Genomic DNA, 14,179 nt, shown 5'->3' with positions numbered 1-14,179 from the left:
AAAGGCATTTAGGTACTGTTCTGCTCCACGTTGCTATGCCTAACTGATTTAGGAGCCTGAGTCCCACTGACTCTCAATCAGTCAGTTAAGCGTTGCTTTGCTCAGCCGGGTTGCTCAGCTTTGAAAATGTTATTACAATCTAAAGCGAAGAAAATCTCGCTCCCCATAGACCCTCAGTCTGTAAGGTCCAGTATTTTCTGTCAACCCCTCAAAGCACCCCGATCGAATCAGCTTAGCATTGTTAGTACTGAGACACTTATTACTCTTGCTTTTACAGTAAACGCACGGGTGGGGGTAGGAAAATGTTTGACTTCCACCTGCTCTAGACAGCTCTTTGAGCCAAGCAGCAGCTGTAGACTACAGCTCCCAGCATGCAACACTCTCTCTTCGTCTAGATTAAATTACTATAAAGTGGGTGCAAAACTGGCTGAAAGACCGTACTCAAAGTGTAGTTATCCATGATTTGCTGTCAGACTAGGAGGATGTATTTAGTAGGGTCCTGCAGGGGTTGGTCTCGAATCCATTACAATTCAATATTTCCATTAATGGCTTGGATGATGGAGTGGAGAGTGTGCTTACAAAATATGCAGGGGACACCAAGCTGGGATTGGTTGGCAGCATTTTGGAGGACAGGATTAGAATTCAAAACAGCCTTGACAAATTGAAGAATTGGTCTGAAATCAACAAGACGAAATTCAGTAAAGACAAGTGCAACATATGGCACTTAGGAAGAAAAAAAATCAAACGCACAACTACAAAATGGGGACTAACTGGCTAGGTGACCATGCTGCTGAAAAGGATCTGGGGGTTAGAGTGGATCAAATGTAATATGAGTCAACAGTGTGATGCAGTTGCAAAAAAGGTAATATCATTCTGGGGTGTGTTAACAGGAGTGTCGCATGTAAGACACAGGAGGTCACTGTCCTGCTCTGCCTGGCACGGTTGAGGCTCCAGCTGAAGTGCTGGTTCCAGTTCTGGGTGCCACACTTGGGAAAGATGTGGACAAACTAGAGAGACTCCAGAGAAGAGCAGCAAAAATGATCAAAGGTTTAGAAAACCTGATCTGTGAGGAAAGACTAAAAAAATGGGGAGTTTAGTCTTGAGATAAGAAGACTGGGGGGGGGGGGGTAGGGGGGGAACACACCTGATAACAGTCTTTAAATATCTTAAATGCTGTTACAAAGAAGATGGTGACTAATTGTTGCCCACACCCACTGACAGTAGGACAAGAAGTAATGGGCTTAATCTGCAGCAAGGGCGATTTAGGTTTGATGTTAGGAAAAACTGTCTAACTCTCAGGATAGTTCAGCTCTGGAACAGGCCTCCAAGGGGGCTGTGGACAAATCCCCGTTCCTGGAGAGTTTTAAGACTAGGTTGGACAAACACTGTCAGAGCTAGTCTAGGCTGACCTGGTCCTGCCACAGCCCAGGGGGCTGGATTGGAGACTTCCTCCAGCCCTACATTTCTGTGCTTCTCTCCCATTCACCCCGTGTGGCCCAGCTCTGAGGGGGCAGGGCCGACAAGGGGTTGGGTCAGGCTGGAGGGCTTGCTGCTTGGCTGACCCTCCAGTCCTCCTCAGCAATCGAAAGGATGCTCGGCCCATGGAGGATGGACTAATGAATGTGGAGCAGTTCCATTCCCGCTGCACGGTCTGGGCTGGAGGGGACTCCCCGCTCCCCTTTGCCAAGTTACTGGGGGGATGGATGGGGGTCACAGCGCAGTGACTTGCTGCCAATAGACTGGCAGGAAAAGGAGCCATCTGGGCACAACCCTCCTGCCTCCTGGGGACTCCTCTCCCACGGTCCTGCAGCCCCTTGAGAGCACTCCCCGCTGATGGGACCGGGAGACACCGAGGTGTTCCCATTCCCCTCCCTCCCAGCCCAGCTCTCCTGTGACACCTCCCCCTGTGTGCCAACAGCCTGGGCAAGGGAGCTCTGCCCATTTCCTTCCCTGGCACTTCAGCACAGGTAATAAAACAGCCCTGGCACGTGAGCCGCCCCATTACAGGGGCAGTGGCTCAGTGCGGGAGCAGGCGGGCAGGAGGGGCAGACATTGTAATAGCTCCCATCAAATGAGGTGGAATCTGGTGATAAAGCCGGTGGCTGTTTCCCCTTTCCTTGTGATGAGCTGGCGCAGCGCCAGGCAGCTCCAGAGACTCACTTCCAGCCCCCTCGCAGAGCTTCTCACCCGCCTTTCCCGACTCATGCTCAATCCGCTACTTGTGACAGGCAGCCCCAGGAAGGGACGGAGGGAGCCAGGTGGATGATACCACCTCTGCCCACCTCGCTGGCTCATTCACAGCACGTCGCTCCCAGGGAGAAACCCCATTGCATTTCCCGGGTATATCTTTGCCTGCTCTTCTGCCCCTGGCATGCGGCTCTGTGCACTAGATCCCTGTCTGGTGCTACGCAGGCACGACCCGTTCACTGACGGGCCCATCCCTTGCATCCCCAACCTTTTGTCCATCCCCTTTCCTCTGAAGAGGATGGAAAGGCCAGATCCCTCCATAGCTCATAAGACTCCCCTGAGCTCAGAGCTGGGCTGCAGCAGCTTCACATTTGGCTCAGTGCCCTTGGGGACTCAGCCCTTGTGCACAGACACAAGGGACAGCACAAGGTAGTGGCCGTGCAAGCTTCCCCTCCGTTGTGCCTCTGGAGGGCCCCAGCTCAAAGGAGAGCTCAGGCCTTGGCTACCCTGCAGGCTTGCCCTGGTTCCACCACCTGTGCAGCTGCAGCGAGATGGGGTTCACTGCAATTTGCATCAGTGGATCACACCCTGTTTTCAGAACCCAGTGCAAATCACGGCTCCCCCTGCACATACTAGGGGTCTGCTCTGGTGGCTGGAATCCGGGCTAATTCCGAGTCCAGACTGGCACTCCGTCACCATGGCCCTTAGCCTCTCACTTGAGACTGTAACCTGACTAATGCTGGGGTGGCAGTGGCTTTTGTGCTATGGATACTCGCAGCGGACTGAGAACAGAGCACTCATTTCACACAGGCCACCAAACTTCCACTGCACAGGGCTGACTTTTGGTCTCCAGCGAGCTTGAATCCAAAGGCTGCTTTTCCCACTCCCACCTCAGTGGGATCACTGCTCAGCAGGGACCTGCTGGGACCATGACAGTCCCCACCTGCCAGACCAGCACCCTTTAACCCAGGCTTTCCTTACACACGCGTAACGTAGCAATAGGTGCACACAGCATCAAATCCTGCCTTCACCTATCCCCTGTGCAACCCCACTGCAATCAGCTGGGCTGCATGGGATGGCCACCTGGGCAGGGCTCTGGGCTATACTGTTTGGCGTGCCCTCTAGTGGTAGCTCTAAATACAACACTTCTTAGTACAAGAAAGGCCTGATAGTCTACCAAGTATCAGAGGGGTAGCTGTGTTAGTCTGTATCCACAAAAACAATGAGGAGTCTGGTGGCACCTTAAAGACTAACAGATTTATTTGGGCATAAGCTTTTGTAGCTGGTTTTTCACCCACGAAAGCTTATGCCCAAATAAATCTGTTAGTCTTTAAGGTGCCACCAGACTCCTTGTTGTTTCTGATAGATTACATTACCCAGAATGCTTAACAGGAAGCAGCGTGTGCCTGTCGCAGTAGAGTGGATCAGTACAGCTCAGTGGATCCTTAGCTGCAAACCTTAGGTTATTCCTTACAAAAATGGATCCAAGGCCACATGTGTCCAGTACCCCATGATGGGACCCTTTTCTCCAGACAGTGGAACAGCAACTTGTTAGTCACTGTGCTCACAGTGAGCATTGGAGAGAGAGAGTGCGTGTGTAAGTCTGCATTGCAGGATCTGCTCTTAAAAGCCAGGAAGAGGTTTCCCTGCCCCCAGCCCTGCTAATGCAATTCACACACATCTTGACTCCACCCAAGGGGATGCTTTTGCCTTATCAGCCTGCCTGTTATCTCACCGGACCCTTCAATGCAGACCCGAAGAGAGTGAAAGTCTGTAGGTATGTAAATAAATGTTAACTAGGGCAGGATATAGGCCCTCCGTCAGCCGCTCTGATCAACCCTCTCAGGGCCCCGCTCTGATCAACCCTCTCAGGGCCCAGAGGGAGACAGAGACTCACACTCGCCTGGAAACTGCAGAATACACTGAAAATGGACATTTAGTATCAGCTTTTAAATCAGATGTGGGCAAACTACAGCCCGTGGGCCACATCTGGCCTGCGGGACTGTTCTGCCCGGCCCCTGAGCTCCTGGCCGGGAAGCCTAGTCCCCGGCCCCTACCCCGCTGTCTCCCCTCCCCTGCAGCCATGCCTCCGCACAGGCTGCGCTCTGGCTTGCTCCTCCCGCTGGGCAGCATGGGGACTGCAGCTGGCTCCAGCCGGGTGTTGCGGCTGCGAGTTCCTGCTGCTGGTAAGGGGACAGAGAGCGTGGGGGCTTGGGTAAGGGAGCGGAAGGTCCTGGGGGGCAGTCAGGGAGGACGGGGCAGTTGGATGGAGTGGAGGTTCTTGGTGGGGGGCAGTCAGGGGATGGGGAATAGGGAGGGTTGGGAGTGGGAGTCCCGGGGGACCTGTCGGGGGGGGATGTGGATAGGGGTCGGGAGGGCAGTCAGGGGGCAGGGAGCAGGGGGTGTTGGATAAGGGGGTGGGAGGTCCCAGGAGGGAGTGGTCAGGGGACAAGGAGCAGAGGGCAGTTGGATAGGGGGTGGGAGTCTCGGGGGGGGGGGGGCACTGTCAGGGGGCGGGGTTGTGGATAGGGGTCGGGGCAGTCAGGGGACAGGGAGCGGGGGAGGGTTGGATGGGGACAGGGGTCCTGGGAGGGGTCAGTCAGAGGACAAGGAACAGGAGTGGGTTGAATGGGTTGGGGGTTCTGAGAGGGGAGTCAAGGGGCAGGAAGTGGGAGGGGGCGGATAGGGGGCAGGGCCAGGCTGTTTAGGGAGCCTGGCCCTCCATACAGTTGCGCAACCCCGATGTGGCCCTTGGGTCAAAAAGTTTGCCTACCCCTGTTTTAAATGCAGCACCATAAAGGGCTGTGATGTAAACCTTGGATCTGCATCCCTGCCTAGCTACAGTGACTGCTGCTCTTGTAGCATTCCCTACAGCACCCACTGTTCGGAGAGGCTGGGCTGGCGTAGCTGGGAGCTCCCCCACAGCCAGCACTCCTGCCCCCTCCCTACAGCACCCCCTGCTGGGAGAGGCTGAAAAGTGAAATAGCTGGGCGTCTTCCAAGAGCCAACGTTCCTACCCAATTCCTCACAGTGCCTCCAGCAGGGAGAGGCTAGGAGTAGAGCCCAAGAAACAAACGCACAGCACACAGCAGTGTGGTCATTCTGGGTAAGAAGCGAATGCATATACCGCCTGTTGGAGCATGGGCAGTGCTCATGGGCTGCACCAGAACCAGGACCACGTCAGCAGGGGATTGGTGCGTCTAAAACCAGAGCACTCACCGTTTTATTGGGCCAGTTGTACTTCTCAAACACATCCTGGACCCGGTCTTCCCCGCCATCCGTGAACATCATGATCATCTTATTGCAGTTGGCTCGCGTGATGTTGGACTGCAACCAAGAGCAAAAAACAGAGTGAGGGCAGGGACAGAGCACTTTGATTGCCTGTCATGCTCCTGGGTTAAACCAATGCACGGGCTTTTGCTAAGAAAGGTTGTATACAGAGAGTGTGTGTGTGTGTGTGTGTGTGTGTGTGTGTGTGTGTGTGTGTGTGTGTGTGTGTGTGTGTGTGTGTGTTATACACAGCAACAAACTGGCTGGGGTATTGTGCCCCACTGTCTGCTGCTGGATGGGATCAGAACTACTCCATCATGTGTCATATGCCCTATACTGCTGACATCTATGGGGGATTCTCCTTTGGCTCAGATAGTGTGTTTGGAGCACAGAGGGTGTGAGTTTTATCCCAACAGTCACTCTGACGTTCTGGGAGGCCACTATGCCCGGACTAGTAACCTCCAAGGTGCCTACAGAATTGTTTCTGTATTGTACGTGTGGGTGCCTATACATGTCCAAGAGTGAGAACACCACATCCATATAACATGCCCCCATTCTCAGGGCAGGAGGGATGAATAGCTCAGAAGCGCCTGTCGAGAAGCAGCCCTGGTGATGAGTAGCATCAGTCGCAGTATCATCCCACGCAGGCCATTACACCTGCTGCAACTTCCTTCCTATTCAGTGAAACCGGGAAGGACTTAGGAGGTTATCTGGCTGATTCTCCTTGGCCAGCAAAGTCGGGTTCCCCGTTCTCCAGCCTGGACTGAAATGAGCCAAGCCATGGGGTGCCCACTGCTCTCCTGGGGAGAGGAGGCCTCCAGAAGTCTCCTCTGAGATTCAGACCGAATTTCCCCTCCCAGACATAGCCTGGGCACTTTGGGGTCTGGAAGAGAAGGGAACGGGAAGCAGAAGGGGCCACAGCCAGCTCTGCTCTGAGGATGCCATGACCCGGCAACGAGAACCATTGAGGACCCCCCAGTGCTTGCTGCTGGGCAGCCCAGGGTGATTCTGCCTCTGCCTGGAGTGAGTATAAGGAAGCTGTCAGGGAACTAGAGGGGCCAGCAGGGGCAAGAGAGCCAGGCCTGCACCACAGGACCTGCCCAGACAGGGAGAAAAGAGCAACATGCAACTGGAAGAACGCTCAGCTGGGCACACAACGGACAGTGGGAGAGGCTGGGGCTGGAGTAGTTGGTCTTCTCCCCTCCCCACAGCACCTCCTGCTGGGGGAGGCTTGGGCTGGTGTAGCTGGGAGCTCCCTCCCTGGCCCGGGCTCCTGCCCCCACTCCCCACAGTGCCCTCTGCTGGGAGAAGCCGGGGCAGCCGGGAGCACCAGGGCAGCCATTGGTAATTCCTCTCCTATACACCTGTCTCTCCTGCTGCTCAGATGGTGACAAATCCAAATCTACCTAACTCCCTTGTCAGGTTTGGCTGCATCTCACTGTCTCTCCAGGGAGGGTTTGGAATCCATGTGGGTGCCCAGGGCTGCAAGCCAGCCTGCGCATTTCCGCTTGCAAACAGAGATGTGTGTACGTGTGTGTTTGCGTCCACAACAGTGTGCATGCGTGCACAGCAGTGTGTGCATGTGTGTGTGTACTGCAGTGTGTGTGTGCATGTGTGTGCACGTGTACTGCAGTGTGTGCACGTGAGTACAGCAGGGTGTGCGTGCGTGTGTGTACAGCAGTGTGTGCTCGTGCGTGCACACAGCAATGTGTGCATGGGCATGTGAGTACAGCAGGGTGTGTAGTGAGTGTGTACATGCGTGGGCACAGCAATGTGTGCATGGGTGTGTGAGTACAGCAGAGTGTGCATGCATGTGTGAGTAAGGCAGGGTGTGTGTACATGCATGTGTGAGTACAGCAGGGTGTGTGTGTACAGATTTCTCTGTCTCTATGCAGGACTCAGCCCTGGCTCACCATGTGGCCATGACAAATCTGTTTTCCCTGCCTGATTCTCCAGGGGTGAAGGTGGTGGAGGTGAACTGGGGGTGGGGGCTGTCTGGACAGAAATTATGTTGTGACTATTACTGCTCAGTGATTAATAGGGCCATTCATCTTTATCTGGCCCACCGCCTTGGCGGCCTGTCTGAGCCGAGCCCTCTCATGCTGGTCCTGCGAACTTTTTAATGAAATGTAAGAGGCAGCAGTTCCTGTGAAAACTGAAATTCCAGTCCCTGAGATTCTCCATTGATCTGGCCAGGGCTGCAGCAATAACACAGGCAGGTCCTGCCAGCAGAGCCCTGCCCCGGGACAGGCTGAGCTGTGCTTTTCCAGCCTGGGCGCTGCTGATGGCCTCATGCAGCGCTTAGCAGCTGCATGTGATGCTGGGTGAGAGCCTTGAGGTGGGCATCTGTGAAGGGAACACCAGGCAATCCAAGGCACACCCTGTAGGGGACACTGAAGGGGATGGTGAAGAGGACTGCTTGTTAGTGACTGGAAAGCTGATCGCTGGCGGCCGGGGTGTGAGGGGCCTGAGGGACTGAAGAGCTCTGTACCGAGGAAGGATCAGCCATGTTACAGAGCAAAGGTCCACGCTGGGACCCACATGGATGTCCCCATGGCTTGGCAGCTGCTTGGGCCTATGGGCTCCAGCCCATTGCTAATGGATTTTGGAAGAAGATCCCATCAAAGACACGGAGGCTCGGAAAGGAAGGGCTGACCTGAGACTCTGAGAGGGAAAGTGGAGGCTTCCCTACAAGGCTAGAGCGTGTCCAGCTGCCAGGCAGAGGCCATGGGAGAATCTCCTGTTTCCAAAAGGTACATTTTGACAGCACTGTCTCCTGGTTTCCTTGTGCTTCCTCATGTGTCGTATCTAGCTGGTGTCTCTTGTCTTATACTTAGAGTATGTCGACACGGTACGCTTCTTCAGTGGCGTGCAGTGTCTATACCTAGCACGAGGATGAATAGTAGCGTAGATGGTGAAGCACCTCGTAGGTGAATAATGACACGCCTGAAGGGTGTGAGGATACCCGCCCAAGCAGTGCCTCCCATCTACACTGCTGTTTTTAGCAGCGTTGTGTCCTGCTGTCTCCCCACCACTGGACCTGTACCCCACTGTTGGGGAAAGACTCCAGCAATGGGGAAAGGCTCTGGCAGAGGGGAGGTAGCGACCAAAACCTCAGGCTTTCCCCACTGTCTCCCCCCGCCAGAGCCTTTCACTGACGCATGTAGCTACACACCGTAGTGTAGACGCAGTCTGTTTTTCACTGTGGTGTGTAGCTGTGCATATCCTACACGCTGGTGTGCAGTGTAGCCATAGCATTAGAATGGAAGCTCTTTGGGGCAGGGACTGTCTTTCTGTTCTGTGCCTAGCACAACGGAGTCCTGGTGATGATGGGGGCTCCCACAGGTTACGATAATACAAATAATAAATGATAACAGCAAGGACCTTCCCCACTAGGCTGAGATCCCCAGGTGAAGAGGAGAGAAGTTCACAGAGTCACAGGATGGGGGTAGCCTCCTGCAAACAGCTGATTGAACACAGTCCCCAGGCTCATGAGCTGCAGAGTCATCTGGCAGTGAATAGTCCTAGCCTCCTGCTCGGAGGCCCAGCATTTCACCTGGAAGCCTCCAGTCAGGATCCTGGAGCCCCCACCCCCAAAACCCAAGAGTCTGAGTCCTGAAACTACCTGGGATTTTGTCCTTTGGAAGCCCCTGTGCTTGAGTCCTAAAGCTTCCCTCCCACAAGGCCCCAGGTCTTAGTCCCAGGCTTACATTTTGCAGCTGGTCAAAGGCGTACTCAAAGCCGGCTTTGTAGTCGGTCGTCCCCTTGGCCACCATCTCCTGCACGTCTTCCTTGAAGACTTTCTTGTTGCGGATGTTGGCCTGGACCAGGTGCTTGAAGCAGGACACAGGTTTTGCCTTCTCGTTAAACTAGGAAGAAAGAGAGAAAGGGACTAAGTGTCACAGCATATTGGAGGGGCGGAGAGGGAACTGCAGCAGCGACGCTGTAATCCCCAACTGAAAGGCAACCAGCTTGGGAGAGGAGGCAAGAGGAGAACCAAAGACTCGCCTTCCCCATGGCAAATGCTTAGCAGGTTATAAATCACAGCTCCCAGCACTGCTCAGCACTCAGCACTTATGGGGCTTCTCCATGGGACACCTAGCAGCTCACAGTCCCTGTTGTGCTAAAAATCATTTCACCTGCCGTTGTACCTGGCGTGGCTGGGATGGATCTGTATCAGCGTAAGAGCCAATACGCTGCCTGTAATGACAAATCTAGCCCAATAAAAGGAACATGTGACAGAGAGTCAAAAATCCATCCCGGATAGAAACAGGGTGCATCTCATACTGCAGGACCCAGGAGAATGTTCCCACATCTTCAAGAGCTGGGCATAAAATCTGCATCCTCCCCTGCAGGCCTGGGCAGAGCGGGGAGCTAGGGAGTGACAGCTTGTGGCTGGCAGGGATGGGGAGATGAGAGGAGCCTTGCCTAGTCAAGCAGTGCTGTGGTGCCCTGCAGATCTGGCCCATGGCTATAGAATACAGTCGTGTAATAAAGGAACACTGGGACCTTCCCAAGGAAGCTGGTCTGTGAACTTCTGCTGGAGAATGCCTGCCGCAGCAATCTCCTCTAGACCAGGGGCTCTCAAACTTTCACACAGCAAGTCTCTGAGTGCGACCCCCCTTATAAATTAAAAACACTTTTTTATATATTTAACACCATTATAAATGCTAGAGGCAAAGTGGTGTTTGGAGTGGAGGCTGACAGCTCGCGACCCCCCATGTAATAACCTCTTGACCCCTGAGGGGTCCCAACCCCCAGTTTGAGAACTCCTGCTCTAGACAGCTCAGTCTTTGGGCAAATTTGCACCTTATCCCCTTTGTGAGATTGTTAACAAGGGGTGTGGGGCAATTAGTGCTAGTTACGATAGGGGATTTGTGTGTTTTGTGGATACCTAGTCACTGGGAGGCAGATGAGTGAATAATCCAAAGCCCAGTGGGAGTCCTTCCACTGACTTCCGTGGACCTTGGATCCAGCCCCGAGAGCTGCACTGAGATCACAAACTCATTTCACACAGGCCACCAAGTGGCCGTTAGCTGGCAGTGACTTGAGGCACCTGGATTTAGGACAAAGTAAAACCTGTGACCTAGAGGTGAAAACACTGGGCAACATTTTCAAACCCAGATGCCTGAAGTTAGACTCTTAAATCAATAATTAGGCACCTAAATAGTCTGATTTCCGAGGTGCTGGACACAGCACTTCTGAATGATTTCAACCACAGCTTCAGTTACTTGGTACTTCTGAAAACAAGGTCACTTTTGTGTAGGAGCCTAGATACAGATTTAGGAACCCAAGTTTGAAAATTCTGGCCAGTTCATAACAAACCAAACCAGCAATCCAACACACTGCATCTGCACTGCAAAATTCCCATTGTCAGTCTGACAGATGTGCTCATTCTGCTTCTGTTTTGATAAATGTGATAGAAAATGAGCAGGAGAATAAAAGGGCAATAAATAAAATACTATAATCACCTTCCTAGAAACCAGTAATTTCCAAAGAGCCTGGAATCATATCTTGCTTATCACACTGCTTTCAGCCTGTAACACTTATTTAATGGGACACTGGCAGGAACATTTTAGACCCTAAAATTTAGGTTGAATAAAAACAAGACTTATCAGCTAAGGCGACTAGAAATGTTCCAATTTTAAACAAACAGTCCAGTAAAAAACAGCTTCCTTAAAACTGGACATGGCCCTTGTGACCCAGACAGGGCAGTACTGGGCTAATGCCCAGGAAGCAAAGCTGACTAGAAGCCACAGTGAACCCGACTAGCCTATTTTCATTGCTCCAAGCTGAGTGAAAAGCACACAGAAAACATGAAGCAAATGCAGCAGCATTCATGTGGGGAGCTGAAGACAGCCCAGATGTGACTCAGAGTCTGAAAAAGCTTTCAGATTTAGTCTGATGGGTTATTAGCAACCGGGGTTACACACGCAGGATGGTCCAGTGGCTAGGCCTGTGTTCAGTTCCCTGCTCAGCCACAGACACACTGTATGATGTTGGGAAAGTCGCTCTGTGCCTCAGTTTCCCATCTGTACAATGGGGACAATTACCCTGTCCTGTCTCCCGGGGATATGAGAGGAGGTGGCAGGGTGGGACGCAGGCCCTCCCACTCCACTGCAACCCAGCAGCAGCAGAAGACCCGCTGCTTAGTCAGTGGGGATCCTGGCTGCAACACACTGACATCGGCTCTGGCAGTGCTGCAGCCAGACTAGGGTCGGCTGCCCACGGGCTACTTCCAGACTCCCCCTCGGGTAGTACTTGGGTCAGCATGTTGTCCTTCAGGGGGTCCAGCACCATGGGTTCCTCAGGGTAGTGGGTGAGCAGCAGGCCCAGCAACTCCTCCCGGTAGCGAGTGCCGGGCAGGTCCAGCAACTCCTCCAGGTAGCGGGTGCAGGGCAAGTCAGACCAGTCCTGCTGTGCACCTTGGGCCGCGGGGGTTTCCCAGTCATGGGCTAGACTGGAGACGTCTGGCCTGCCCGGCGGCTGGTTCCCTAGTGAGCTCTGAGGGTGAGCCTTTATACATCCGGGTCACCACCTGACCCTCTGAGGGGCGGGCTCTGAGCTCCATAGCTCTGCCCACTCCAGTCTCCCGATGGGCTTGTCCCACTCCGGGGCGTAGGGGAGCCACACCACCTCACTACGGGCACAAAAGGGACAACTAGTGGGCCAGGATCAGCCTGGTGATTCCTAACCTGATGCTGTCTAGTTACCCTATCAGCTGTTCACACACGCCAACAGAGCTGTGAGCTCATGCTCAAGGCCTCAAGAAAGCATTTCCTGCCCATTTCCTCCACACCCCCTGACTTCCTCTGAGACTGGAAAATCATCACAGCTCCTGAACAGGACAGGGGGAGGTGGAAGAAAAGGAATGAGAACTGGTAGGAACTATCCCCTCAAGTGAGAAATGGATGTCTAGAAAGAAGTGGGATTCATTCCCCGTTTGCTGAAAGTCAGGGCCCAATTAATCACAGAGCCAAATTTGGCTCTCAGTTATGATGGTGTAAATTCTGGAAGAACGGCATGGATTTGGGTGGAGTTGATGACATTTACACCAGTGTAACCAAGAGCAGAAAGTATCTGTCCATGGAGAAAGCTGTGATTTCCCTGAGCATCTCTGGGTAGGATTTCTGCAGGACATTTGAGTGCCTTATCACAAGGTGGCAGACCCACTTAAGCAAATGTCCTACACTGTGCTCCAGCACGGAGAGGCCTGACCTCCCATCGGGGAGCAGAGGTGAGAGGACGGACAGAGCAGGGGCTCACAGATTGCTGGAAATACAGAACGTTCAATAGGGAGGCAGGGATCCAGCAAAAATAGCCAGGTTACACTCATTACTTTCCTGCCAGAGAGAGGGCATGTGAGACAAAGAGCAACTACAGCTCCTGACTCCCGCTAGACTAGGCCAAGGGGCCGAGAAAGCAGCAAGCAGGCTGTCTCGCTGGGTGTGATCAGGGCAGGGCACAGACCTATGCAACGTCAGTTGTGATGAGTTCACAATGTTGCTGCAAGACATCGTTCACTGAAGGTGGCTGCACAGGTCAGCTTGTAGAATCCTGGAAACATCGGGCCAGAAGGGACCTTGAGAAGTCATCTGGTCCAGCTCCTGAGCTGAGGCAGGACCACATAAACCTGGCATGCTCTCGGTGCTATATAAATCAATCAGCAATAATGGATGCTGTCCAAGGAGAGATCATCGCTTGTCCTAGGAGCAGATCATGCTGAGAACGGAAATAGTTGGAGTCAGCAGCTGCAGCTAATCCTCCATAAAGATATTAAGGCCGGGACAGGAGGCACATTTCTCAGTCTAGACACCTGAGGATCTGAGCTGTGCTGGGGGCCTGTGGATAGACCATCTCTGACAGGTGCCTGTCTCACCTGTTTTTAAAAGCCTGCTAAGACAGGGATTCCACAACCTCCCTAGGAAGCCTGTTGTAGAGCTCAGCTATCCTTAGAGTTAGCCAGTTTTTCCTACTATTGAACCTAACTCTCCTTTGTTGTAGATTGAGCAGATTTTGTTGCTCTCATTTGGAAAAACAAGTCCAACAACCGCCAGTTTGCTTCCCCTACCCTAAGAGAAAACCTCGTGCAGAGCACATCCTCCTCAAGCTGGCCTGGCTTGTCTCTGCTCTGCCCCAGCCCTTTGGTCCCATGCTTCGCAAGCTGCTCCAGCCCTGCCTTCCGCCGATGCCAAAGGCTTTCAGTGGCTTGCGGCAGCCTCAGGAAGAGGCCGAGTGGGATGGCACGTGAGACCGTAAGGGATGCATTTGCAAAGATGGCTTTTAATTTTGGGAGCCACGTGTTTTTGGGCAACCTGCTGGCGTCTCCCTGGACTTAATTCTCAGAGGTGCTAAGGAAGTCAATGAAAAGCAGGCTCCTAAGGTCATGCAGGCTGACTTCCCAACATCAGAGACTGTTTCTGACCTCTCCCTGGGAGTCTGATGGGCCACCCCTCCCTTCGTTCAGGTCCATCCTAACCAGCCTCTTTCCCAAGGTCTGTACATACACCCTTGTCCTCCCCCCTGACACATACTGACTCATTTAGAAGGGAAAACATGGTGGCTCTTATGGGAAGCCTGCCTGCCTCACCACTCAGTCATTTTGTTTCTGCTGCTGTACCCTCTCCCTCATCTACATGCGGCATAGCTGGCTTCACGATTGTCTGTTAAGCGCCTGGCAGGCTCCTGGTGCTATATGAATCAACCAGTAACAATAATGCTG

At 53.3% G+C, this 14,179-nt stretch overlaps 1 protein-coding gene across 5 annotated transcripts in view; it reads right to left on the bottom strand.

Moving 5' to 3' along the window:
• CACNA2D2 (calcium voltage-gated channel auxiliary subunit alpha2delta 2) overlaps positions 1-14,179 on the bottom strand; it is a 642,762-nt gene that overhangs the window by 74,326 nt on the left and 554,257 nt on the right. For all 5 annotated transcript variants that reach the window (XM_045024558.1, XM_045024559.1, XM_045024560.1 and 2 more), the window contains 2 exons: positions 9,168-9,326; positions 5,407-5,514 (listed from right to left, as the gene is read on the bottom strand). In XM_045024558.1, the coding sequence (XP_044880493.1) occupies positions 5,407-5,514; positions 9,168-9,326 (267 nt within the window). The remainder of the gene's footprint in view (positions 1-5,406; positions 5,515-9,167; positions 9,327-14,179) is intronic.

The sequence above is a fragment of the Mauremys mutica genome, chromosome 7 (assembly GCF_020497125.1).
Source record: "Mauremys mutica isolate MM-2020 ecotype Southern chromosome 7, ASM2049712v1, whole genome shotgun sequence".
NCBI classification, from domain to species: domain Eukaryota; kingdom Metazoa; phylum Chordata; order Testudines; family Geoemydidae; genus Mauremys; species Mauremys mutica.
The sequence above is the reverse complement of the archived record's forward strand: the minus strand, read 5'-3'. Positions and strand labels throughout refer to the sequence as shown.